Source organism: Anoplopoma fimbria, chromosome 22, assembly GCF_027596085.1.
Source record: "Anoplopoma fimbria isolate UVic2021 breed Golden Eagle Sablefish chromosome 22, Afim_UVic_2022, whole genome shotgun sequence".
Lineage (NCBI taxonomy): Eukaryota > Metazoa > Chordata > Actinopteri > Perciformes > Anoplopomatidae > Anoplopoma > Anoplopoma fimbria.
The window spans coordinates 6,547,444-6,573,254 of NC_072470.1; the positions used below are offsets into that span (position 1 = coordinate 6,547,444).

General features: G+C 45.5%; 1 protein-coding gene across 1 annotated transcript; it reads left to right on the plus strand.

The window, feature by feature from the left end:
* Positions 1–24,059, plus strand: LOC129111909 (lysine-specific demethylase 6A-like). The gene is given in 34 exon segments (XM_054624066.1): positions 1–569; positions 761–824; positions 5,772–5,880; positions 6,105–6,154; positions 6,586–6,644; positions 7,389–7,509; positions 7,878–7,932; positions 9,226–9,260; positions 9,901–9,994; positions 10,104–10,230; positions 10,464–10,562; positions 10,847–11,066; positions 12,546–12,683; positions 14,899–15,024; positions 15,139–15,210; positions 15,304–15,411; positions 15,936–16,322; positions 16,727–16,853; positions 16,856–17,008; positions 17,011–17,097; positions 17,100–17,180; positions 17,183–17,603; positions 18,529–18,658; positions 18,850–18,955; positions 19,065–19,270; positions 19,401–19,462; positions 19,598–19,672; positions 19,762–19,910; positions 20,002–20,116; positions 20,222–20,409; positions 20,810–20,951; positions 21,042–21,168; positions 21,786–21,956; positions 22,327–24,059. Coding segments are annotated over 34 exon segments (4,419 nt in total). The 5' UTR covers positions 1–384; the 3' UTR covers positions 22,357–24,059.
* Positions 24,060–25,811: the final 1,752 nt, after the last annotated feature.

The window sequence follows — 25,811 nt, forward strand, 5'->3', positions numbered from 1 at the left end:
ATGGTCGACGCGGACGCTCCTATTGGCTGAGGAGCGGGGAGAGGGCGTGGCTACGGCGGCGCGTGGGTTCGCTTGGGTGACACAATTATAACAACTTTTATCGTCGCGGCCGAAACGCGTTTTCTTGTCAAATTCGCACATCTTGGATCCGCTGCGCTCAGCTGTTCGCAAACCAAAAACCCAAAAAAATGACTTTGTGATGAAACATGTGACGTGTGAGGAGCCACCAGGAGAGAGCGCGTCTGTCCCCCACGAGAGGATTTACAACATCAAATCGCATCTTTTTCATCCAGGGGAAAAAAAAGTTTTCCACCGAATCGTTTTCCTCCATTTTTTCGTCTTTGATTTCCCGCAGGAGGAGCGGAAAAAACGACGCGATTTTCCATGCAATCGTGCGGCGTGTCTCTCGCCGTCGCCGCCGCCTGCGCTGCCGCTCGGAGTCTCGGCTCTTCTTCTTCTGGTGGTGGTGATGAGGGAAAGAAAATGGCGGCGGGAAAAGCGAGTGAAACCGAGGAGGACTATCCGACACTGACAGCGCAGGAGAGGGACGCTTTGGCCGGGATCGACAGGTCGGAACAGCCTCCCCTCCTCCTCCTCCTCCTCCTCTTCCTCAATGCACACACTCACACTTTTCTCTCCCCTTTTCTTTTTTTGTTGCATGTGTGTGTTTTGTTTTTTAAAGAAAAACAACAAACAAAACAAAAACAAACTCTTGCAAAAGTGATATTAATCCCCCAATGTCTTCTTTTGCTTTTTGCAGCTCACTGTTTGGATTTCAGAAGCTTCATGAAGATGGCGCCAGAACGAAGGCCCTGTTGATGAAGGTAGCAAGCCTGGATGCATATAAATATACACATATATACATATATATAAATGTGTGTTTGTGCAGCTGTGCAGCAAAGCAACCTCTCCATATCTGCTCCAACCTCTCCTCCACCTCTCCAGCAAACCAATGCATTTACCCCCCCTAAAAAAAAGTAGCAAAAGGCAGCCTGGGTGCAAGTGGAGACCAAGGCCAGCTACCAGCTACCTACCCCCCTCCTCCTCCTCCTCCTCCTCCACCACCACCACCACCTCCTTCTGTTAGCCTAGCATGCTACTTAGCTACTCCCCCTCCATATGCACAGCCAACCCTCTGCACCTGTGTGTCGCCATTCACGATGCATATGTGCAGAAACCAGCCGTGGCAGTGCTTTGATTCATCCACCTTGTCGGTGTTTGTAACATGTGTCTAAAGTGTGTGTGTTTTGCAGCCGCCCTTCCCTGTTAGCTGCACGGCTAACGCTTTCCCCCTGCAGCGTCTCCTTGTGCAACTACAACGTCGTCACCGTTTTTTTTTTCCCTTTTTTAAAAAATTTTTTTTTTTGCATATTGCTTCCCCCCTCCTCCTGAAACAGTTGCAATTTAAAAAAATTACATTTTTTTTTTATTATTGCACACAATCTTACTGGTCACTCACATGTGTCCTTATGTGGCTGCAAGTGTTGGAAAGGTTTTCAGGGGTGCAACCAAATCCCACGTTATATATGTGGGGGGGGAGGCTGTGTTAGGGTTGTGTGTTTTTGTGACATTGCACTGCTACAACAAAATGCTCTACAACACCCCCGTATTGTGGTACAAGTAACGTTAATGGCTGGCTGCCTGTCCAAGATGGCGGAGTGACACCGATAGCTATATAACCCATTTGATTTTTTTGGGGATATGCAGCTCTGAACCGTGTGCGTGTGTGTGTGTGTGTCTAAAGTGTGCATTCAGCTCCCTCTCTCTTTGCTCTTTGTAGATGTGTGTGTCCCTTCTTGCAGACCTAGGTGGTGTCTGCGTCCTTTGTTTACAGTCTTCATTGCCTCTGCATGTGCTCTTGGGCTTGCAAGCTACATGTTAGACAGACTCAGTCCTGGGCTTACCAAGAGCAAAAACTCTTATCATGTGAGTTTATCCTGATGGTGTAGAGGAGGTGGTGTTGACAGCTCATCCCCCTTTTTCTTTTTCTTTTTTTTTTTTTTTTTTTCTCCTCCATGGGGCCATCCGCGAATCTGCTCGCTAGGTGGTGTGGGATATCTAGGAAGTGTGGCTGCTCATCAAGCATTAGCTGTGCAGAAGCAGCAGAAAGCTCTGCTGTGCTATACAACCAATGCACTTGTATTGAACTGTCATCAACATGTCATATTTTCTCTGTAGTAGAATTTTAACAGGTGTACCGGTGCAATGGTTTAACACACACACAGTTAGTTGCCCTCTTGAAACAGCCCACCTGTCACTCAAAAGGTCCCCCCCTGTAGAGTTGCTTTGGTGTGAGAAGTGCATATTCTTGCAGCATTTATGGGTTATTTTGTGCCTAACTCAATGCATGCATTGCTGGTAACGGTGGTTGTGGCTCGCATGAGACAGATCTTGCTCCATAGTTGGAATCTAGGCTCTTGCCTTGTCTGCTTAACTCACAGCCTCGGGTGTCATCATGTGGAAGGGGACAGCAGTCAGATGCGTCAGGTAGTGAACATGATATTAATAAAAATACTAAGTTTGAGCTTTGTGAACGTGGGGTAGGAACTGACCTTACTTCTGCAAAATGTGATCGATCTAGACTGATTACCGTTGTCTCGTTACAGCGTTGTAACAGTGCAATTTTACAAACCATAATGCAGTAATGTCAACAAAAGGAAAACGGTTGCAAAAGAATGTCTTGTTACCGCTCCAGTTTAACTTCCGCGTACCCATTTTGAATTTAAAAAGAAAAGAGAGCACCAGTATTGTATGCTAATGAGTTTAGGTATTGAGAGAGAGAGAGAGAGAGAGAGAGAGAGAGGAATGTGTTGGATCCATTGTGGGCAGCAGACACAGAGTAAATAGCACAGCTCTAACGCTGATACCAGACCATCAAATGATACAGAATACAGTATGACCCATTATGGAAATGGCTGAATGCAAGGTCTAAAGCGTTGGTCACCTAGTGTGTCATTTTCGCTTTCTATTTTTCCCCCTCATAGGCAAAGAAACCATTAGTTGTTGGTGTCTTTTCTTGTGCACCCAGTGAAAACAAAATGGCAAATGAATCAGAATGCGGCCTCAAAAACGATTAACCTCAACTACGTCTGACTCCAATTTCCGATATTTTGCATACGAGTCCACGAGGAAGAAGTTGCATGAAATCATATAAGTGTTCTGCTCGCAGCTTGTTCGTTTTCAGTGACCACCCTGTCTGGCACTCCTAGCCACGTCGCTGCACTGTTGCTTTATCTGCATGCAGATAACTGTGGGTTCAACATTTCTGACAGAACTAGGTCACTGTTTCACCACCAGTAACTAGGTGGCAATGACGTCACTTTTTGCAGCAAGAAGTTTGAGTTTGATGGTCGTGATGGAAATGATTTGTTGCCAGTTTGGGTGAAGTTTGCATGTTCGTCCTGTGTTTGCATGGGTTTCCTCCAGGTTAGGGAGGCCAAAAGACGTGCGTGTTGGGTTTTAGGACCTGCATTGCCCTTGACGACGGCACTGGCCGGGAGCTGCGTTGTTGTTGACCTCTGCTAAATAGTTAAGAGAGTTCATTTGCAGAGGGCAGTTTTTCCCCACTGGGATTATTAAAGTATAACCTAATTTTAACAACACTTTACCAGAGACACAAGATGACTTTGGTGCTTGCTTTGTGTGTAAGGCTCGCGCTGCAGATGTAGCATTAAACTGAAACTATTGTGTTGCATGGTGGCTCGGTGATACGCACTGTTGCCTCAAAGATAGTAGTTTGAAATCAGTTATGGCACAAACGATGCATGGACAAACCTGGTCCATGAAAGCCAACCGGACCATCAGCACCATTGTATTTAAGTCAAGATTAAATATATACGCAAAACAAATCACAAAACATTTTTGTTTTTGCATTTTTATATAAAAAGCCAATCATGTCTTCTTTCTGTAAAACAAAATAGGACTTGTATTTGCTTATGTAAACTAGCACCTACCGATTTCAACCAATAATATCACGACATTCATCCTTCAATCAATCTGCAATTTTTAGCAACAAGGGAGATGATGATTGTGTGTGTGTGTGTCCACCGTCCTCTGTAGCTACGTATCACACCAACTTCTAATCGCCCACTTTTTAGCCGCCCAATCAAATGTGAGGGACTTTATTCCATACGTATGGCACGTCTATATTCTCACTGGAGTCACTGATGTTATTCGGTTGGCGTTTTTTATCTCCTTGCAGTAATCTAAATTATGTCTGCAGGTCAATAGTTCAAGTGTAGCAGAGAAGCTGTGATGAAGCATGAGTTAGCAAAGCTAACATGAAATAAAGGGACAGAGGAAGTCCATGCCCCCCCCCAGAGCCGGTTGCAGTGCACCGCTCCAAAGGAAAGTGGAGCGCTTGGTTTATAACACAAGACAAAACGAGGGCATCGTTGCGAAACGGGATGCGGCACAATAGTCGTTTCATCTCTGTTATCTGGTATTCGTGATCATTGGAAGTCGAAATCCTAATTGGAAATTCAATTTGATTAATGGCTCACGTTAGAAAACAGTAAGGCAAAAATCTCTTGACTATTGAAAAAGCCATTATCTGACAGTATATCATCCTATCCACCGTATCCATTCTGTAGATTACGGTGATGGATAGCACTCAGGGACTGCAAGAAGTTTCCAATCCCGGTAGAGATTGTTGATGGTGAAGAAAAACCTTGACAAATGTTAAGGCAGGCTCAGTAATCTACTTTTTTTCGCTATCAGACAACTGGGGAAAAAAAACATATTTTGCAACGTGTTTCATTGTAGAGTGAATGGTTGTGTTTTTAAGACCACGTCCTTCACCTAACTTGCTCAGCTTTTGTGAGTTTGTCCCTTTTTCTGTCATGGTATTTGCTAACAATGTGAAATAAATGCAATTTGCTTCTCCTCACAAAAGGCAGTTTTTAAAGGTTAAACGCTAATTTATCTCCATTGAAAAGCAGAGAGATGAGAGACGAAGCATCATCCGATTCTGTATAAACTTGGAAGTAATTTCTCAGTTTGACTCCCTCGTGCAGCTGCCTCTCTTTTTGGCATTGAATAGCAGAACAGTACATTGACCAGCTGAGTCCATCTTTGGGTGTGATCTCAGTGTAGGACCAGAGAAACTTATGCAGCAGAGTCGGTCCCTCTCCAGTTTGTTTGCCTCTGTGTGAGAGGCGACATGGACAATATGTGCTTTAGTTATTTTTTACAACTCAATTGGTTCTCCGCTGATCTGGATATCTTTTAAAAGAACAGTATCGTCTGAAAAACTGTGCTCCTAAATGCTACTTCCCTGTTGCTTTTCAGTACATCGGTAAAACCCTTTTTAAAACAGGCCCATCTGGCCCTTTAACTCACTTCAGATCTTTCAGGGTGAGTCCAGCTCAGAGGCAGCAGCTACTTTCTGTATCTGTTTTATTTTATCAGGGCAGAAAGATCTATAATGGAAATGTATTTTAAAAAACAAAAAAAAAGAAGAAGAAGAAATGCCTCAAGCCCAAGTCCTTATCTGCAGCAAACCTCATTCCAGTTAGTTAGTCTGGAGCTGATATCTATCTGCTGTAAAAGAATGCGAGTCGAGTCGGCACAAAGTAGGGAGCTGACGTTAGCCATGCGGTGACTTTCAAAAGTTCTGAATGATTTTCTCTCTCTAGTTCCCCGCCCATGTTTTTTTTTTCTTTTCTTTTTTTTGGCATAGTACACACATGGATGGTGCATGTCATTTCCCAAACACAAACACACACGCACAGTTGAGAGACAATTTGGTTTTTGTTTGTTCTCCCCCTCAGGCTGTCCGCTGCTATGATTCGCTCATCCTTAAGGCCGAGGGCAAAGTGGAGCCGGAGTTATTCTGCCAGCTCGGCCACTTCAACCTCCTCTTGGAGGATTACCCGAAAGGTGAGTAATCTCCAACTCGAGTGGTTCGTCGAGTCATGCTTTGCTCACACGTTTTGTTTTTTTTGTTCGGAGGGTATGAGCCTCCTGAGAACATGCAGTTGGCTCAGTTCCAGCTGGACATAAAATGCTGACTGTCCACTTTTTTCCTCAGTGGTGTTGTGGAGATATTGATAAATTCTCTCTCTCTCTTTTTTTTTTTTTTTTTTTTTTTTTTTACATAACAGCATTATCGGCATACCAGAGGTACTACAGTTTACAGTCAGACTACTGGAAGGTAAGCTACACAAACACACACACGCTCACTTTCTCATTCAGTTAGTGACACACACACACACACACACACACACACACACACACACACACACACACACACACACACACACACACACGCGCTCAGGAAGCATGTATGGTCTCAGTTTGGTTTGTCTCTGGTGTAAAATGCGGTTACAGGTTTCATGTCGGAGTCATTTTGTTCTCCTTTCTTTTTTTAGTTGACACTTCGAGGTGAGATTGATTGCTAGTTATTGTGTTTTCTGATCACCGAACCACAAAGCTGCAAGTTTATATAAATATGTATAGCCTGCAGAGACATTTAGTTACATTGCGAACTGGGTGTTCGGTTCTTTGTTTGTCTTATAAATCTGTATAATCTTTTATTTTAACTATTTATCCTAACGACCTTGCACCTCTTTCCATCCCACCCAGAATGCTGCCTTTCTGTACGGCCTGGGAATGGTCTACTTCCACTATAATGCCTTTCAGTGGTGAGTACTAACTGTCCTTGAATCATTTGCATAAAAACTGTTCACACAAATGGTGGAAAAAAACTACTCCTTAGAAGCACAGATAACATAGCTGAGTTGTTGTTGATATGTCAAGTTTATGTGTTTGTTGCAAGCTGAAAAAACGTGTGTGTGAGTGTGAGAAGCTGTCCTATGTTGTTTCCATGGTGACACCACAGATGAATCGGTTAGCGCCAAGAAAGACGCAAATGCAGCGATCGTTCTCAACGGCTGCAGGGAAAACTATAGGCGACATGCAAATCCAGTATTGTTAAAGAAACCCGAGGACTTCCTGCTCGCCTGCTACGTATTTATTACAGCAAGAGCTTCACCTTCAGCCCCCCCACAGTAAAAGCAAATAAAGCTTTGTGCCGCAGTATTAGTTTATTCAGCTGCCGTCTGATTGTGGAGCCAGCGCAGCAGAACGAGAATATAACAAATTGGGGTACTTTCTCAGTGACTGTGGAAGGAACGTCTTTAGTATTCAGTTCGAGAGAGAGGGCAGGGCGCACATGCAGCGTGACTCGAAGGGCGCCGACTGTCTGACCGTCTCAGGTTCTGTTCACACCTGTTCGGTTCCTCTTGTCCAAAGTAGAATAATTTTTTTTGTCACAATGGAGCAGGTACTCGACCGTCTACAATTATCGTATGTCTTCTTTTCATATATTTTTTTTTTTTTACATTTTGAATACTGCCCCTTCATCATGTTCTCCGTTGGTCCCGCAGGGCGATCAAAGCATTCCAGGAGGTGCTGTACATTGACCCAGGGTTCTCCCGGGCCAAGGAGATCCACCTACGCCTGGGTCTCATGTTCAAGGTCAACACAGACTATGAGTCAAGCCTAAAGGTAGGTCCGTCCCCCCCCCCCCCAAAAAAAAACTTTGATACACATTCCACATTTAATAGTAATGTATTGATCTCAAGATTTGTGAAATTGCTTGATTTCATTTCCTCTAACCTCCCCAAAAAAAAGAACATTTGTGGAAAATCATAAACTTATCGTACAAATAGAAAATTGTTTAACCAGCAGCTAGCGATGCGGCTTCACAATGAAAGCATACAACTATGTAATTAATTTATTATGATGCACATGCAGAAAGTGTGTGTTATGCATGGGGGATTGCTACTGGTTAGTGTGTGTGTGTGTGTGTGTGTGTGCGTGTGCGTGTGCGTGTGTGTGCTTTTACTGACTTCTACCCGTGTTCTTTTTCTCAGCATTTTCAGCTGGCTTTGATTGACTCCAACCCCTGCACTTTGTCTAAAGCTGAAAGTAAGCACCTTTCTTATTTATTTCACGTGTTTTTGTTTATTTATTTATTTGATGACTCATGAATAAATAAAGTCTGTGGCATGTTGGCCTGTCCGGTCACAGACCCAGGACCAGCTGGCTATAGCTCTGCTCTTGGCAGGTTAGGGCTGTGTGATGGTGTGTTTAAGGTGCACGAGTTTTGTAGGTGATTGATATACACTTTTATCTGCGCTACACATTGCACTCTATAGGCCTTTACACACCGGGGTTGTTTTTTCGTGTGATCAATATATATACTGCGAATAATGCAGCTTTTTTTTTCTTTTTCTTTTTCTTTTTTTTTAAGAAAAAAAAACCCAGGTGTTCCCATCTTGAAAAGGCATCAACCAATCACGTTGTGCTGAACAGAAGTATGCCAAACCAAGAAGGCTTTATTAAAACTTTATTAGTCCTTTCGCAAAGGCAGACGAGACCTGATCCACTCCTTACCTTTCACAATAAAAGCCTTAGACATATAACTGATATGCTGGAAGGAGCTCAAATTCACTCAGAGCATCGATAAAAGGAAACTCAATAATATCGCTTACGGTAGCTTAGACTATACAACCCTGTAGCTGCAGACAGTTTGGGTATTTATAATGTAATGATCAGCTCATAACAGTCTGACCTGGAATGGAAAAGCCTGCTGCCTCTTCTCAGCCGACAAATAAAAGCAGCAGCAGCAGCAGCAGCAGGGGGAACTCAAACGTCTCATTGTGTTCACTGAGTGTTAGATTATGCTCAGCTGTTGGGGGTTCAGCACCGGCATTATTTGATATGCTGCTGCCATCTCATCTCCCTCGCCCCGGTACCTGTTACCTTGACGACAGCAATATCCTTTTTTTTTTTTTTTTTTTGCCCCAGTGTCTAGCTGTTTGACTTTGCTTTTTTTTTTTTTGTGTGTCCCCTCATTCCTGTTCTCACACACACAGACGTAGCGAGGGCAGCCCCCGTCTTTCTTCCCCTCGCTCTCTCTCTCTCTCTCTCTCTCTCTCTAGCTCTCTCTCCCTCCATCTGCTGAGAGTCACTCAGGCAGCTTAGATCAGACACTGCAGCGCTCCAGACAAAGGAAGGTGCCGCCAGGAGCACCGTTACCTATCTGGTCTGTTACCCCTCAACGTAGACGGGCAACCTTGGGTTTCTGACTCCTATTCATTTGACAACGCAGCACTACTTTTCAAAGAGGGGAGGGGGGGAAACAAGAGTAAGAGCAGGACTAACTCTCCTCCTAAATAACCTCCACCTGACATGTTTCCTCTTCTTTTCCTTTCACAGTTCAGTTCCACATCGCTCATTTGTATGAGATTCAGGTAAGTGCTTGCTTTTTATTTGTTATTCTCCCAAGGACACGAGACATTTTGAAGGCGTCTGTCATTTGTAAATGAGAAAAATAAGTGTTGATTGAATGTAATCCAAGGCAGCACTTTGAAACCACAGGGCATCTGAATGCAGAGGGGAAAGCCCTGTCTTTCTTTTTTATTTATTTATTTATTTATTATTTTGAACCAGGTGCTGACAAATTGAGGAAGGGAGGGAGGGCGCATGAGTGGGTGGCATGCGAGAGGGGGATAGGAGATTACTCTCAGCCGATCGGCGGGGTTGCCACGGAAACAAGAAAGTCTGTCTCTCTCCCCCCCCTCTCTTTTGTATGCTGGTGGTCTCCCTCTCTCCTCCTGTTTGGTGTCAGTGGAGAAGTACAGTAGCGCTAGGCAGCTCTGGGAGCAGCGGCGCTTCACGACTAAACGTGTTGTTTTTTTATTTGTGCTGTGTCAGAACACGGCGCTGCAGAGGAGGGCTCACTGTAGGTCCAGGGCTGCCAGTTTGCAGGGGGGGTTGACCTGGGGAATGATACGGATTTAAATTGAAATCCTTGAAGTTGTTATAGTCCCTGTTTATAATTAGTGTTTTTATTCTCCCGTTCCATTTGCTTCCCCTCCTTGACCTTTTCAGAAGAGATACCGGGCTGCCAAGGAGGCCTACGAGAGCCTCCTGCAGACGGAGGATCTTCCTGCACAGGTGAAGGCCACTACCCTGCAGCAGCTAGGTAAGAGCGTGCACAGAACCATAGTAGTATTTGGGGAACTTTTCATATGGATGCATGGGGTAGTTAATGTCAATGGTTGAATATTTTTTTTTTGAATGCATCTCTCCAGGCTGGATGCATCACACAGTGGAGCAGCTCGGGGACAGAGCCAGCAGGGACAGCTATGCCATCCAGTGTCTGCAGAAATCTCTGGAGGCCGATCCAAACTCTGGACAGTCCTGGTACTTCCTTGGCAGGTACGTCTCTCACACACACACACACACACACACACACACACACACACACACACACACACACACACACACACACACACACACACATACATTTTCACTTTCTGTTGTCTGTAAAAGTTACATTTGAAATAGTGTGCAGAAGGAAGCTGTTTTGTATTAGTTATTTGACACCAATCATGTGCATGAATGTTTTCCATGTCTGTAAGCACACCGCTGACAGCCTGTGTCTCCTTCAGGTGCTACTCTAGTATTGGGAAGGTCCAGGACGCCTTCATCTCCTATCGGCAATCCATAGACAAATCAGAGGCCAGTGCAGACACCTGGTGCTCTATAGGGTAAGGGTCCGTTTGTTCACTGGAGGCTTAGACATTCGAAAGAAACATGAATGAAAGCCACTTTTGCTGTTTTTGAATGAACTATATTCTTACCTTTTTTGCTTTTCAAATGTTTTCCAAATCTCTCCACCCATCCTACCTTCAACTCCACAAATGAATTATTCATTGTCCATTGTCTTTTGCATGAAAAACACAAACGTTCATCTCTCCTCTCCATATTCATCATCACTTCCTCCTCATTCCCATCGTCCCCCCCCCTCCTCCTCCTCCTCCTCCTCCCTCAGGGTGTTGTACCAGCAGCAGAACCAGCCCATGGACGCTCTGCAGGCCTACATCTGCGCCGTGCAGCTGGACCACAGCCACGCCGCCGCCTGGATGGACCTGGGCACGCTGTACGAGTCCTGCAACCAGCCGCACGACGCCATCAAGTGCTACATCAACGCCACGCGCAGCAAAGGGTGCACCAACACCACCGCGCTGACGCACCGCATCAAATGCCTGCAGGTGGGTGGAGAGGGGAGTTTAGACAAGCGAGCGGCGCCCATGCATTGGCTGCGTGGATTTGACGATTATGCTTTTATATGGCGACGTAAAGACGATGTGTGGTGCACCTGCAGAAATAGAAGCAAAGGGACACTTTGTTTTTTCCAGAAGCAAAGTGTCCCTTGTCACATTGCTCACACACACACACACTTCCAGCGTGGATATCATTCTTTAAAAGGAGGGATGTCCCCATGAAGTCAGTGAGGCAGTTTAAAGGGTTTGTCTAGCTTTTTTTTTCCCATGAAGGACATTTTGCTGCACACACGCTGTCGTACTGTTAATTGGATGCGCTGCTGTTAAGTTCATTTGCGCGCTCCGCTGGTCACTCATTCCCAACGCTGTTGACTTCCAGTGTTTTTGCTCAATTGGGCGTACATGACAACTGGGATACCAGAGCAAACAGATTTATTTATTTATATATATATATATATATAAAGCTGATACAGATCCATTATTAAAAAACTAATTGAAACTACTGAACCAGCTTCAACCAAAAAACAAAAGCTGTCTTGTGTGTGTTGTGTGTGTCGTGTGTGAGGACATGCAGTTAGTGCCACAACATGTTGACAGAGAAACAAACACTAACAGAACTCTGACACTCTATAATGCAACTTAAAATGCATGCTGAGAGTTACTCTTAAGATCTTTTCCGGTGCAAGCTAATGGTTTGGTTGCAGCAGCCTCCTCCTTTTCTTAACTCTTCTAAAGTTTAAATCCCCTTCCGGTAGTATTGGGAGCAAAGAGTGGGCATTTTTCACTGTTTCCTCTCCTTCTCCTTTTGCTGCCCTTTGCTAGCATCCCCTATGCAGCCACAGACCTGAAACCCTACAGGGGGAAAACACCTGAAAACTGAATCCAAAATAGAATAAATTCCAGTCCAAGTCTTTTGTGCAGCATAATATAAGAAAAAAAATAAAATAAACATCGTGGCGCCTTTGAGAACAATACTTTTTCCTTTTATTTGAAGGATAATTTCCTAACAATCCCCATATCTCATGTGTTAATCTATTCATCTTATCATTTTTTTTTTTTGTCCAAGCAACGTCATTTTGCTTTACATATGCATGAAAGGAATGTTGCATTTCCACCAGTTCCGTTAGCACAAATCCATGGCGTTAAGACGAGCTCAGCGGCTTGTTTTAACGGACTTTAACGGTCTGGGATTACAGTTACTGAATGTCATCCAAGTGCCTCCTTGTGTGGTTGATGCTGTACATGACGTAGGTATATTTGCACGCCGAGGCACAAGTTTGCATATATCGTTTTCTAGCCTAGCTTCACTTGTGTTTTATAACCTCTTATCTATTTACAATTGCTGATCATTTCCTTGTTATGAGGTCATCGTTTTTTTTTTTGTTTTTTTCTTCTTCTACCAAAAAGCCTTGTGTTTTATTTTTATTTTGTTTTTTGTTTTTTCACGTCGTTTTCCATTCCCCTTAGGCTCAGTTGAGTAACCCCCAGCTCAGTAGCCCACAGGGTAAAAGTAAAATGCTCCCTCTTATTGAGGAGGCATGGAGCCTGCCAATCCCAGCCGAGCTAACCTCCAGGCAGGGAGGCCTGAGCAGTGCACCGCAGCAGGTGAGAGACCAGATAGAGCAACTTACACCACCACCCCGCTCCACCCCACCCTACTCTCTCCCTCCCCCTCCCCCTCTCTGCCTCCCTCCCCCTTTTTGACTGAGTGCACACTCGGACACATAGGCACGCAAACACACGCAATCGCAACGTACGCACAGACTCGACGCCTGCGCATGCTGATGGGTAACGCTTGAGCTCAACTCCACCTTCTCGTGTGTGTGTGTGTGTGTGTGTGTGTGTGTGCGTGTGTGTGTGTGTGTGTGTGTGTGTGTGTGTGTGTGTGTGTGTGTGTGTGTGTGTGTGTGTGTGTGTGTGTGTGTGTGTGTGTGTGTGTGTGTGTGTGTGTGTGTGTGTGTGTGTGAAGAAGCCAACAAAAAAAAAATAATAATAATTCCTGATTGATACAATCCAATATTACAATCACATTTGAGACCTTTCTCTTGATGGTTAAATTAAATGAATAAATCATTTATCACACTTCATTTCAAGTGTAACGTGTCCAGGGCAATGGCTGCTTTACGGCATCTGGTTTTTTTTGAGCGAGGAAGGGGTCCGGCCAAGTGTTACCCAGTCCTGCACCACCCCCTCCCTTTTCTCTTCTCCACCGCACAGTAGCCACTCGGCTTCACCCATCACGCTCACTTCAATAAAGCTCTCCTCCCTCCTCCCAAAAATAATGAAATAAATCATCAAAGCACTTGTTAATTCTTTCCAAATTCAATTTCTCCTTCTATTAATCCTGTTTTGTTTTTTTAATTGAATGTGGTATTCAGGATTACCCTTACTCCACCCGCTGCAGTTCATTTATAGAAATCCAACCTGCACCGCACTGCTGTTTGCTCCAATTCTGCTTTGGTTCAGACCGAGAGAGAGATTGCCTTTCTGAACAGATCAAAGTTTTTATATCAATTCTCACACTCATTGACATTTGGCCTTTTTTTTTTGGGTGTGATCGGTGAGGTCGTGCTGCCGTAGAGTATCCCCCTCTTGGCTTCCCATTGGTTCGTCCCCACTTCCTCCTCCTCCCCCCCCCCCCTTTTTTTTTTTCTTTCCAGTAGTTGACCTTAGATGTCCTGCAGCAGCTCACAGAGCCACCAGCGACGCCCCCTAGTGTTTCATCACCACTCACTCACTCATGCCCATCACACCGTTCGACGCGAGTAGCTCTGTTGTGTCCTCTTCTCTCTCTCTCTGTGTGTGTGTGTGTGTGTGTGTGTGTGTGTGTGTGTGTGTGTGCGTGATCGCTGTTGTGTCATCGACTTCTAGCATTGGAATATGTTCGTTTATCGGCTTTGACTTTGGTGAGAGTCAATTCACTGTGAGACCTATTCCAATGTGAACGCGTTTTGGAGTGGGGGATGGTCTTCAATGGGTCAGATGTGACTTCTTTTTTTTTTTACAATGCAAAAAGCACGAATGAAACGTGAGCAATATTTGCTCTTTTAAAAAAAAAAAAAAAGTTTTAAGTTTTTTCAATTTCTCGTGAAAGCAACAGTGAGGTTTTGTTGGGTTAAACTCCTGGGCGGTCACATCTGGCTCATAGGCTCCCTCAGAGGTAACGGTAAGGCTGTCAGTGTGCCGTATGTTTTTTTTTTTGTAACCTTTTTCCGCTTTTTAAAGGTCGAGTTATGCTATTGTGCCCCTCAAACAGCTGCAACTGCCTTTTTATGTTTTCTGAAAGTGCAATATCCAGGATATACATGGAGTTGCCGGTATTCTAAGAGTCATTATGACCTCAGGTGTTGATAGGAAGCAGTAGCGACGGGTTTCCTCTGCCCCGGGGCTGTTGTCGCCCTATGAAGCAACACCTTCAGATACGCAGGAATATTTTTTGCTCTGCTTGTTTGTTTTAAGCGCCAACACAGAATCACAGAATTGCTCTCTCTTTTTCTCTCCTTTTCTTCTCCTCCATCCCTTGCTTCGCTCTCCTTTTGCACTTTGACCTCTTTCCACTTGTCGTATCTTTTTTTTAAAAATCCATTTTGCTATTTGATAAACATGCTTGATTGCTTCTTTTTTGTTTTCCCACCACGCCCCTCCCATTTTGTTATTGTTGCACCCACGCTTGCTTTTTGGCTTTCTTTCTTCCCCGCTCTATTCCGACCCCTCTCTCCTTTTTATTCCTCCGTGGCCTTTCGTTATGTCCCCTTCCATTTACGTCCTTTTCCTCCTTGCTTCGGTCTGCACGTGCTCCCGCCAACCCCCTCCCCTCCAGGCTTGTAAGCCCAATCACAGTGCAGAGGGCGGGGGTCAGTCTCTGCCCCCTCACGTGGGCCCGCTGGGCCAGGTGGAGGACCAGTCCTGCCCAGCCAAGAGGAGGAGAGCCTCCAGCCCTTCCAAGGTAAATACCACAGTGACGGCATCACTAACCTGCTGCTCTCCTCTGGTCATAGTTACAGTCGTGCAGTTAAATCTGTGTCCTTAATTAGATCTTTATTTACATGTGTGTTTTCAGGGTGATTCATGGGTCAGTAACCCACCACAGCAGCCAGTTCCCAACTGGTACCTCTCCCCGCAGAAATTACAGGTAAAGTCATATCTTTTCTCTCATATTTAACTTTATGTACAATCTCCGCCTTTTTTCTTCTCCTGAACTCTTTCTCTGCCGTCCGTCTTCAAGGCGCTGGAACAGTTGCGGAGTAACCGGGCCACCCTGAAGCCCCCACAGCTTCAGATGCTGGGGCAACTGGAGGCTCAGTTTGCCATGATGCAGCAGCACCAGCACCAGGTAAAAAAACAAAAAACCTCCACCTCCGAAAGTGATGCACATATTTACCTCTACACAAACTATTTTTCCCATATATTTATGAAGATGGATGCTCCAGTGTGTGCCACTACATTACATTTCCAGTTAGGGGTTTTTCCTCTACCGTGTACTGTTAAAGGTTTATATTATAATTGTTCAAATAAACAAACCTGCTAATCCAGAGTGTGTAAACTCTGCATTATTTATGATCCTAGCATTTAGACCTGAATCCAAATCCTTTTCATGGGGTGTTGTGCGTGGCGTGCGTAGGCGTGCGTAGGCGTGCGTAGGCGTGCGTAGGTGTGCGCCCGCTGTGGTTTGGCACATGATGCACTGACAAGTAAGAGCATGACAGGTTAAAAACGTAGACTGGTAAGAATGTAAACGTCAGTCGTGATTTTCATACCGACTCTAACCGATTTTAACGAACGCAATGAACGACGTGAGATGCTCACCTTCACGCTGTGATTACGTTTCAACTTTTGTCTCCTCCTCTCCGTTTGCAGATGAGACAGAACGCCTCAGGAGGTCAGGCGCGCCCCTCGCTCCCCAACGGCCCCACCGCCAACTCCCTCCCCTCCCCCAACCCCAGCCTCCACCCGACCCGGCCCCACCTGGGACCCCACCGGCCCCTCTGCCCGCCTCAGCCGCTGGCCAACGGGCCGGTGGGCGCCGGGGCACACGGACACTCAGACCCCACCCCCGCGGGCGACAGTAGTAACAGTAGTAATAATAATCAGTCGGGGCCCACGGCCGCAGGACCCAACGGAGACGTGCCTTACCTGCAGCCTGCCGGCGGCGGCGGCGACGCAGCACTGCTACCTCACACCTGCACAAGCACGCAAACACAGGACGCCACGCCGCGCCAGGCCCTGCACCTAAACTCCTCTCAGGTTGGGGCCTAACTCATCATTCTGTCAGTGCCTGTGAAAGTGATCTGTTGCTCAGCTTAGATATGGATATCCTACTGACCTACTTGACTCCATCAAGTGGTTTCATGAAACACAGCTGTGGAATCCCTCCCACGAGGCTGTAAATTGAAGTATGCAGGGATTGTTACGCACTTCAATGTTCAATGGTACTGAGCCAAGATATGTACGCAACACATGTAAGAGTAAAAAAGGGAAGGGCTCACAACTACTATTAAGTTACAGCACCTCCATCCACACAAGGATCATCAGGTTTTACCGGGCAAAATGTTGTGAACGTAACTTTATTGCTGATGCCATCAAACATGAGCGGACCTGCCTGTGCTTTGTGCTTCCCCTGTGTAACCGTGTCTCTCTTCCTCCTCCAGGGGCTTCAGAAGGGGTGTGCTCCACATGCGACAGGCTCCAGTAGTGAGGGGGCCCTCTCTCACCCCCAGACCCCCAACTCCTCCATCGCCCCCGTGCACCCCAACAATCAGGTTGGACATTCCACTAGCGCCCGTCGCCGCGACAGCAGGCCCACAACCACCTCCCCTCCCCTCCCTCCCTCCCCCACTCCTCTACCTCAGGTGGAGCAGCACCCGGTGCGTCCGCTACCAAAGATGGCAACAACGCGGCCGCCCTCGCCGCGGCGTCCGCGTCCCTCGGCAACGGGGCTCCGAGGGCAAGGCGCAGTCGCCGAGGCCGCCCGCCGATGGCAAGGCGGCGCCGGCGGACGGCCTGGCCAATCACGTACACTCGGGGATGGCAAGGGGGCAGAGGGCGGCGAGAAGCCGAGCCTTAGCGCAGACAATCCTAGACTATCTGCCCTGCTGGCAGGGGGAAGGGCCCTGTGGAGGGCGAGGGACCGTCACAAGGGACCGCATCCACCACGACGGAGTCCCACAAGAAAGTCAACAACATCCACCCAGCCGTCCTGCCCTCCACCCCCCACGCACAGGGCAGCTCGGCCGCCTCCTCGCCCATCTCTGCCATATCCACCGCCACGCCCTCGCCCAAATCCTCAGAACACACCCTCACAGGCGCCCAGAGTCCCGCCGCCGCCACCACATCTACCGCACCTGCTGTGAACGGCAACGGCAAAGGAGGCATCTCAGAGGACTCCCAAAGCCCGCTGAAGGCCGAGCCGCCCACAGTCACCAGTCTCAAAGCTACGCCTCCACACGGACACAGCTCCTCCTCCTCCTCCTCGTCATCCTCGATATCCATCTACCCGAGCTCCACAGACGTGCTGAAGGCCTGCAGGTGAGACTGAAATCCCTCGTGTGCCACGTCCTGCAGATGCATCCAGAACATATCCTTCCGGCACCGTTTAGTTCCTCTCTTGGCAGGAACGATAAGTCTTGGAAAGGAAACTGCGGTGCCGACAAAAGCAGGATAACACAGAGTCGAACCATAGCGGAGCTTTAAGAGCTTCAGCATGTGGCAAATTCTCTTTTGGTAACATCATGCACACTCAAGCAGGGTTTTAAGATCTGAAACTGTGTGAGAGTTAGTCTTGATTTGTGAAAATGGGGCGCTGCTTCAGCTTTAATGTGCACAAGGTATAAAGCCTTATGATGTGTGCACCTCCATATGCTGAGAAATTTAGTAATGGCAACATTTGAAAACTAAATTCTGTTTTCTGCAGTATGGAGTAGTTTTTGTTTTTTTAAATAATGGACAGAAAGGATGACTGCACTGTTTGTTTTATATATATTTTTAAATACTGTTGGATCAGTGATGCCTTGCTTTACATGTTCTGGTAACACTAGTTTGTGAGATAAATCATTTAGCAAGTTAAAAGGCTTTCGCTGTCTGTTAAGTGGCTCAAATGAGAGAGAGAGAGAGAGAGAGGGATGAGTTGAACAGTGTTGTTTTGCGTTGAAGATGTCTCCCCCCAGTGGAATTTCAGAGCCACTACACAACCTAAGGCAAATGATTATGTAACTGTAAACAACACCGAAGGCTACTGGGCAGTCTTGTTGCCATGCAGATATTATTCAGTGGAATATTCCTCCATTTGGTTGCATGAAATTGATTGTATGATGATTTGTAAAATGTGGCTCTGCCCTGCATATATTTCAATTGTTCGGTAAAATGGTGTTGTTTAGAAGGATTTAGACTCGGTGTTGTCTCACTCGTGCTGCTACCGCTTTAAAAAGACATTCTCCGCATTGTGTTTGTGCAGAAACCTGGGGAGGAACGGTCTCTCCAACAGCAGCATCCTCCTCGATAAGTGCCCCCCACCCCGGCTGCCCCCTCCACCCTCACCAGCCCTGCCCAAAGACAAGCTCAACCCTCCCACGCCCAGCATCTATGTGAGTAATCACCCCGAAAGGGCTGCAAGCCGCTTTTAAGAGGTGCTCCGCTGCAGTTTCTTAAAAAAAAAAAAAAAAAAAAAAAAAGAAAAGACCTGTGCGTTTTGACCTGATGAGTCTTGTTCATTAAAGCAGGTGGTCATAGTGCTATATTATATACTTTAACTTCCTGTTTCCTGTCTGTGGACCAGCTGGAGAACAAGAGGGATGCTTTCTTCCCCCCACTGCACCAGTTCTGCACAAACCCCTCCAACCCCGTCACTGTCATCAGAGGACTGGCTGGAGCACTCAAACTGGGTAAATGCTTTTCTGTACAGTAGTGACGGTGTATCGATCACAAAGACATCCCCCGTTTTTTAATTATTCACGTCACTCTCTGGATGGTCCGGTTTTTTTTCCTCTGCAGACTTGGGTCTGTTCTCCACAAAGACGTTGGTGGAGGCCAACCCGGAGCACCTGGTGGAGGTCTGGACGCAGCTCTCGCAGCCAGCCGACGAGAACTGGGACCCGGCCGGCACCAAGAAAATGTGGCGCTGCGAGAGCGCCCGCGCCCACACCACTATCGCCAAATACGCCCAGTATCAGGCCGCGTCCTTCCAGGAGTCCCTACGGGTCAGTTCTGCTTTATCTGCGTCCCTCCGGATCCTATTGAATCCAACTTTTTGACATCTAAGGCAACAACAAAAATAATGCATTAGTAGCACGCAGCTGGCTTAATGTTCTTTCTTGTTTTGTTTTTCAGGAGGAAAATGAGAAGAAGGCATTAAAGGAGCCCTCGGACACAGAACCAGCATCTGCAGAGAGGTACCTTCTGATTTTCTCTATCTTAAGTTACTTTTGTGTATTTAGCCTCATTAAAAATAGTACGAGCACCTTAAACCTAGCTTATGTGGCTAATGTGGATTTTTTTTCTTTTCTTTTTTGTGCGTGTGTCTTCAGCGTTGCACGCAAAAGAAGGGGACCCTTAAAGCACATCAAGTTCGGAACCAACATCGACGTGTCGGACGAAAGGAAGTGAGTATGGATCTGGATTTGTTGCCTTTTTTAAGAGGCTTTTGTGAAACACTCTTATGTTTTATCATGACACCTCGTCTCTCCTCCAGGTGGAAACAGCAGCTCCAGGAGCTCAGCAAACTGCCGGCCTTCGCTCGCGTCGTGTCGGCCGGAAACCTGCTGAGCCACGTGGGTCACACCATCCTGGGCATGAACACGGTTCAGCTCTACATGAAGGTCCCCGGGAGCAGGATAGCAGGTTAATGCACACACAAAAATCACATTACTGCGGTTTTGTGCTCCAGTTTCAGTGCATGGATTAGTAGGCTCAACAGGTTTCGTCCCTCCAGGTCACCAGGAACACAACAACTTCTGCGCCGTCAACATCAACATCGGACCAGGAGACTGTGAGTGGTTTGCGGTGCCGGAGCCCTACTGGGGCGTGATGAGCAACTTCTGTGAAAAGTAAGATAAAGGGGATGTTTAATGCTCCACAGATGTGTGAATCACTCCCTCATCCTTCACTTCCTGTACTCATCCCGACTCTCTTTCCCTTCCGCACCTTTCCAGGAACAACATCAACTTCCTGATGGGCTCGTGGTGGCCCAACCTGGAGGACCTGTACGAGGCCGACGTGCCCGTCTACCGGTTCATCCAGCGCCCGGGCGACCTGGTGTGGCTCAACACCGGCACCGTCCACTGGGTGCAGGCCATCGGCTGGTGCAACAACATCGCCTGGAACGTTGGACCTCTCACTGGTACGCACAGGATTGTGGGATATGGGTTAACATTGATGGTCCTCAAGCAGCTAGAGTTCTTACTATTGTGAAAGCATCCTTGCATATGGTTTTCCCCTCACATTTTAATAGAATTTTCCACTTTTGTCTTCAACACAAATTATTAAAGACACGTACCACTGGAAAAGTATGTAAATTTAATTGTCTGATATGGCGACCTTTACTGTGATATTTGAAACGCTTTTCTGCTGATTGGTGACCTTTTTAGTTGATTACTGCAGGATGTGATTTCCTGTCTATGCATTTTTTTTTTTTTTTAAAGTTGTATGATGGCATAAATACCAGTGCACCTGTTTACGCTGTCCACATTATCATATCTAGTAATGTGTAGTTATGACTTACCACTGCTTTTTATTTCCAGCCCACCAGTACAAGCTGGCTGTGGAGCGCTACGAGTGGAACAAGCTCCAGAGTGTCAAGTCCATGGTTCCCATGGTGCACCTCTCCTGGAACATGGCACGCAACATCAAAGTGTCCGACCACAAGCTGTTTGAGATGATCAAGTGAGTCACGGAGTCCCCTCAGCAGGTTGTTTGTGTCATTATAAGCTGGATTTTCTTTTTTGAATGTGACATATTTTGTCTTTATCATAGGTACTGCTTGCTGCGGACGTTGAAGCAGTGCCAGTGGGTAAAGGAGGCCCTGGCGACGGCAGGCAAGGAGACGGTGCTGAGGCCGAGGACCAGGGACGAGCCGGCCCACTACTGCACCATCTGTGAGGTCAGTTAAACACAGGAGGAACGTTTAATTATGACGGGCGTTCAATTTAACAGGGTTTCACATTTCCGGACAAGCAGCTCGCACTTATTTCTAGTTTGGAATAAAATGTTTTTGTACCGTACAAGTCTGATCTGAACTAGATGTATTTGTTCCATGACTGCGCGTCTCTGCCATTCTGAATCTAATTATTTGAGGTTCCAGATTTAATCAATATGTCTGTACAAGCGTATAAAACTGAACTGTTTGTCAAACTGGGCCATTTCAGTGGTTTTGGACAGCGTTGTTCAGATGCTCCATTGACATAGAATGAAAGGCCGACTCGTGTTTTTTTCCGTCTGAGCTAATTAATGGGCATGCTAATGGGTTTGATTTGAATGCAGAGCTTTCGGCTGTTTAGCTGAAATGTGTCCATATCCAATTAAATGTCTGCTGTCATTGTGTGCTAGAAATTGCCCTGTTATTCACTGTCTGTGCTGCAGCAGCTCCAGGAATTGTCTCTAGATGACATCATCGCTGCAGTCCAGGATTCACAAATGAAAGCTCAGTGGCAACATAATAGAAGTGACAATGAAGCCGCCCCTCACATGTGTGTCTGTTTGTGTGTGTGCGCTCTGCAGGTGGAAGTGTTCAACCTGCTGTTTGTGCGCCGCGAGCTCCTGTCCAAGAAGCAGCACGTGGTCCACTGCCAGGACTGCGCCAGGAAAGGCAGCGCCACGCTGGACAACTTCGTGGTGCTGGAACAGCACAGGATGGAGGACCTGATGCAGGTCTACGACCAGTTCACATTAGTAAGTCGACAGATGGGGAGAAGGGGACTAGAGGCACCTGTTTCTTTTTTTCAAAATGAAGGGGAATTCCAGTACATATATTAGTTTATCTGAAATTGTAATTACTATGTAGACAACTATGTAGCTTTTAACTTGCCTTTAACATATGCATCAAACAAGGAGGCAGGGCTGTTGTATGATAAAGAAAAGTGACGGATGTGGTTCCTCTTAAAACCCTGAATGCTTATCATGCACTTTGTAAGCATGCGGAAGTTGTTTTTTTCAAGTGTACATAGAGAAGTAGACTCCTCTGTGAAAGGATGTTGATAAAGGCTTTAAGCTTATGAATTCAATTCCCTCACTAATTCTGGTGTCTGCTCTTCCTCCCCAGGCCCCTCCTCTTCACTCATCTTCATCTTGACATTAGGTGTCACCTCTTTCTTCTTCTTCTTCTTCTGCGGAGCCATGAAGCCCATTTACAGGAACTTTGTATTAAGAATGAAACGAAAAAAAGAACAAACAAACAAACAAACATCTACATACGCGGACCATTTCTGATATTCAGGAAAGCCAAGGCCGTCTCCCCACCCTCACCCCCCACCCCCCCACCCATTATGGCTGGTCTCCATAGCGACGGCTGGAGGCTGAGGCGGCCGAGTGTGTCTGTCTATGCAACCTGTTTTTTGAAGTGCTGGGGCCTGGCCCTTCCGGAGGGGGGCGCCACCGAGCTCGCTAACAGGACTTGTTCCTCCCTTCTCCCTCCCCCATCCCAGCCCCTCTTGTGACAATGGTTCAGCCCTGTTTTAATGGAGGACTTAATCAAAAACGGTTGGGAACAGGGGGGAGGAGTGGGATTCTTAATGCGTGATTAAAAATGTTTTGTAGATACTTGTTAACTGTCACAACTGGCAACACCACCCGTAAAAGACTACTGACTTGACAAGCTTTCTCTCTCTCTCTCTCTCCCGTCTATACATTTTCTATTCTGGTAACAGGATGAAATGTTGGCTTTGATTTATAGAATTTCCCCAAAAATTATGTTAAGTTTTTCCTTCTAAGGAGCACTAGCCTAACTGGTCTTTTTCTATGGTAGATAGTAATTTTAAGACTCTTTGGACAGCAAAATCTCCCAAAAAAATTGTAATGTGAAGAGTTAAGGTGATTTTTCTTTTCTTCCCTTCTTTCTTTTTTTTACAGCTTTTATGTTTTACCTTTTGTCTTGTTCTTTTCAAAACTATGACGTTTTGTTTGTTTCTAGGTAAAAAAAGGAAAAAAAATAGGAAAAAAAAAAAACTTACTAGCCAAGTCACAAAGAGAATGGGTTGCACATAGACTTATGGAATAAAGTTTAATTTGTGATTTTTTTTGTTTTGTTATGTTTCTAATCTTGATGTAAATTTACACTATTTATAAATACATATTTATTGCTTGAAAATATTTGTTGATGGAATGCTGTTATTTTTTCCAGAGTACCTGCCATTAAATTTGAAGGAGTTTTGTCATTTTAACACAACTCCTCTTACATTTTCTATATATAAATAAAATTGCTTAGCAAGCATTGTACAGAAACGGACATTTAAAATTGTTTTATTGTTTGAAGAATGTTTTATGATGAGTCAATAAACACAACGTTGTCAAATTATCCATGCTTTGCTGTTTCTCAAATGTACCACAATCATTTCATAATCCTTTGATATCATTTACAGTAATAACACAAATAGAAAGGCTTGTAAAACATAGGTGTTGTCTGTGAATAATGGCCTGAAACCCAGCAGACAATGTAGCTGTAGACTGACACACACAGAATCCTACACTGAATGCCAGGTCCAGAACTTACCCAGTATTGCAAAATATAATTTTTATTTACGGTAAAATTCACACCGTCCTCTAAACTACACATGCAATCAAGGATTAACTCTGCAGAATGCTTTTCTCTTCACAGTCGGTGGGCATTCAAGACATTTCTTTGAATTCAAAAAGCTGCAAAAACGTGCGTCAACTACACATGGAAACTGCTGTTGGAAAAGGGATTTCAAATACATCTGAAAATATTACAGCACATTTGAAAAATTAAAGAAAACTTGAAATCTTGTCGTCCTTGTGTACTCTGAATGACTTGCCTGCCAGCAGAGACCCAGTAGCCAGATGTAGCTGCTGCCAGCCCCACAGGATCTACACTGACTACTGAGCAACCGCTGGGCACCCTGTGGCTCTGCAGCTCCGGATTGGTAGCCAAAATGGCCGCCCGGCTGCCACATTTCAGCCAAGACGGGAAATGAGGAGGAGGAAGACAAACTTCACGCGGAGTGGGAATATGACAAACAAGCAGGTTTCCGTGGGGGGTCAGATGTGTCGTCAGTGTCGGCCACTGCTGATGTGATGAAAGTGAGGAAGTGACTAACAATATAGTTTGTGTGTATTAAAATGTGTACACTGGGATACAGCTCCAATGCAATGAACTCCCTCAAACATTACATATTGCATCTGAAACAGTTGGAAACAATGCAGCAAACAATACAGCCCTTTCCCACTTGCTACCTCACCCATAAATGCTCTGCCAAATCTTGTGTTGACAACATATAGAAGGGCTCACAACCAAAACACAGTTGTAGAAGATATCTTTTTTAGACAATTTAAGAGTATTTTGCAGTATGATGGCTCTTTATGGCTGCAGCTGGACTAAACACAATATTACCTTTAAGAAAGAACAATGTTTGGTGCTTAATAGCAAGCTAAGCTGCTCAGCTAAGATGGTAAACACGGCAAATGCCTGCTAAACTAATGCCATTCTCTTTAATCTCAGCTGCACTATATGTTTAGAGCAAATGGTAAGTTGCTGAGTAACTAAAATAAGAGGATAATTCTGGTAAATACTTGCTTAACATCAGCATTTAGCTCCAAACACTGCAGATGCTAGCCTGGTTGCAGACTCTTTATCTTTTCATTTTCAGCTAAAGATTGTCAAAGTATTTTAACAGTAAATCAATAAAAAAAAAGATCTGATTAAAAAGAGCATTTACAGATTGAGTAGCAGGCGGTTAAGAAGCTTAACAGCCATTTCCCTCCTCATCTCCCGCTTTGCCTTTCAGAGTTTACAGTCCCTCTGCTCCAACGCCGAAACCAAGATGGCCGTCTGTTGTGGCGACCATTTTGACTGCCACAGATGGACGCTTCCACCACCTTGCCTGCAGTGTCCATCTGTTGTTTGAAAGTCTGATGGGAGTCCTGAAAAAGAAAGACATTGTAGGTGAGAATCACTTTTATCATAAAAGATGTTTGACTGTGAAAATGCAATATAAAAAGATGGCCGAGTTGGGAAATTAAGAATCCAATATTTTATATTCAACATTTTGAAAGTAAGAGCTGAATCCTCTGGTGGTCATAAAGCCACAAACTCTTTTACTTTGGCGGAGGCACACAGGAACAAAACCAAGTGTGGGCTGAAAAAATCGTGATTCTAGGAAACGAGATGCCAGTTTTAGAACAGGAAGTCTTCATCAGTTAAGAAGATTAAGACTTCCCGTTGGCTGTCTGAAACGACAAAGACAGGAAACTCGAGTTGTGCGATATAGTGTTGTATGTTCAGAGAGACGGGGGTGGGGGGTGCCAGTGGCAGTATGGTAATGAAATTATTTTACAAAAAAAAAGTGAATTCTGTACACAGTATTGCACACCACACTATCTCCCACACTATCGTCACACAAGGTGTTCAATGGGGTCAGTCCAAAAAAAAGTTGCACTAGTCCTTTAACTCTCCCTGTATATCCTCCACCTATATCGTCTGTGAAATCTGGCACTGATCCAGCAGAAAGGTATGTGAACTTTGCTTGGCCCGGACTACAACCAACCAACACCCCCCCCTTCTCAAATCCAGAC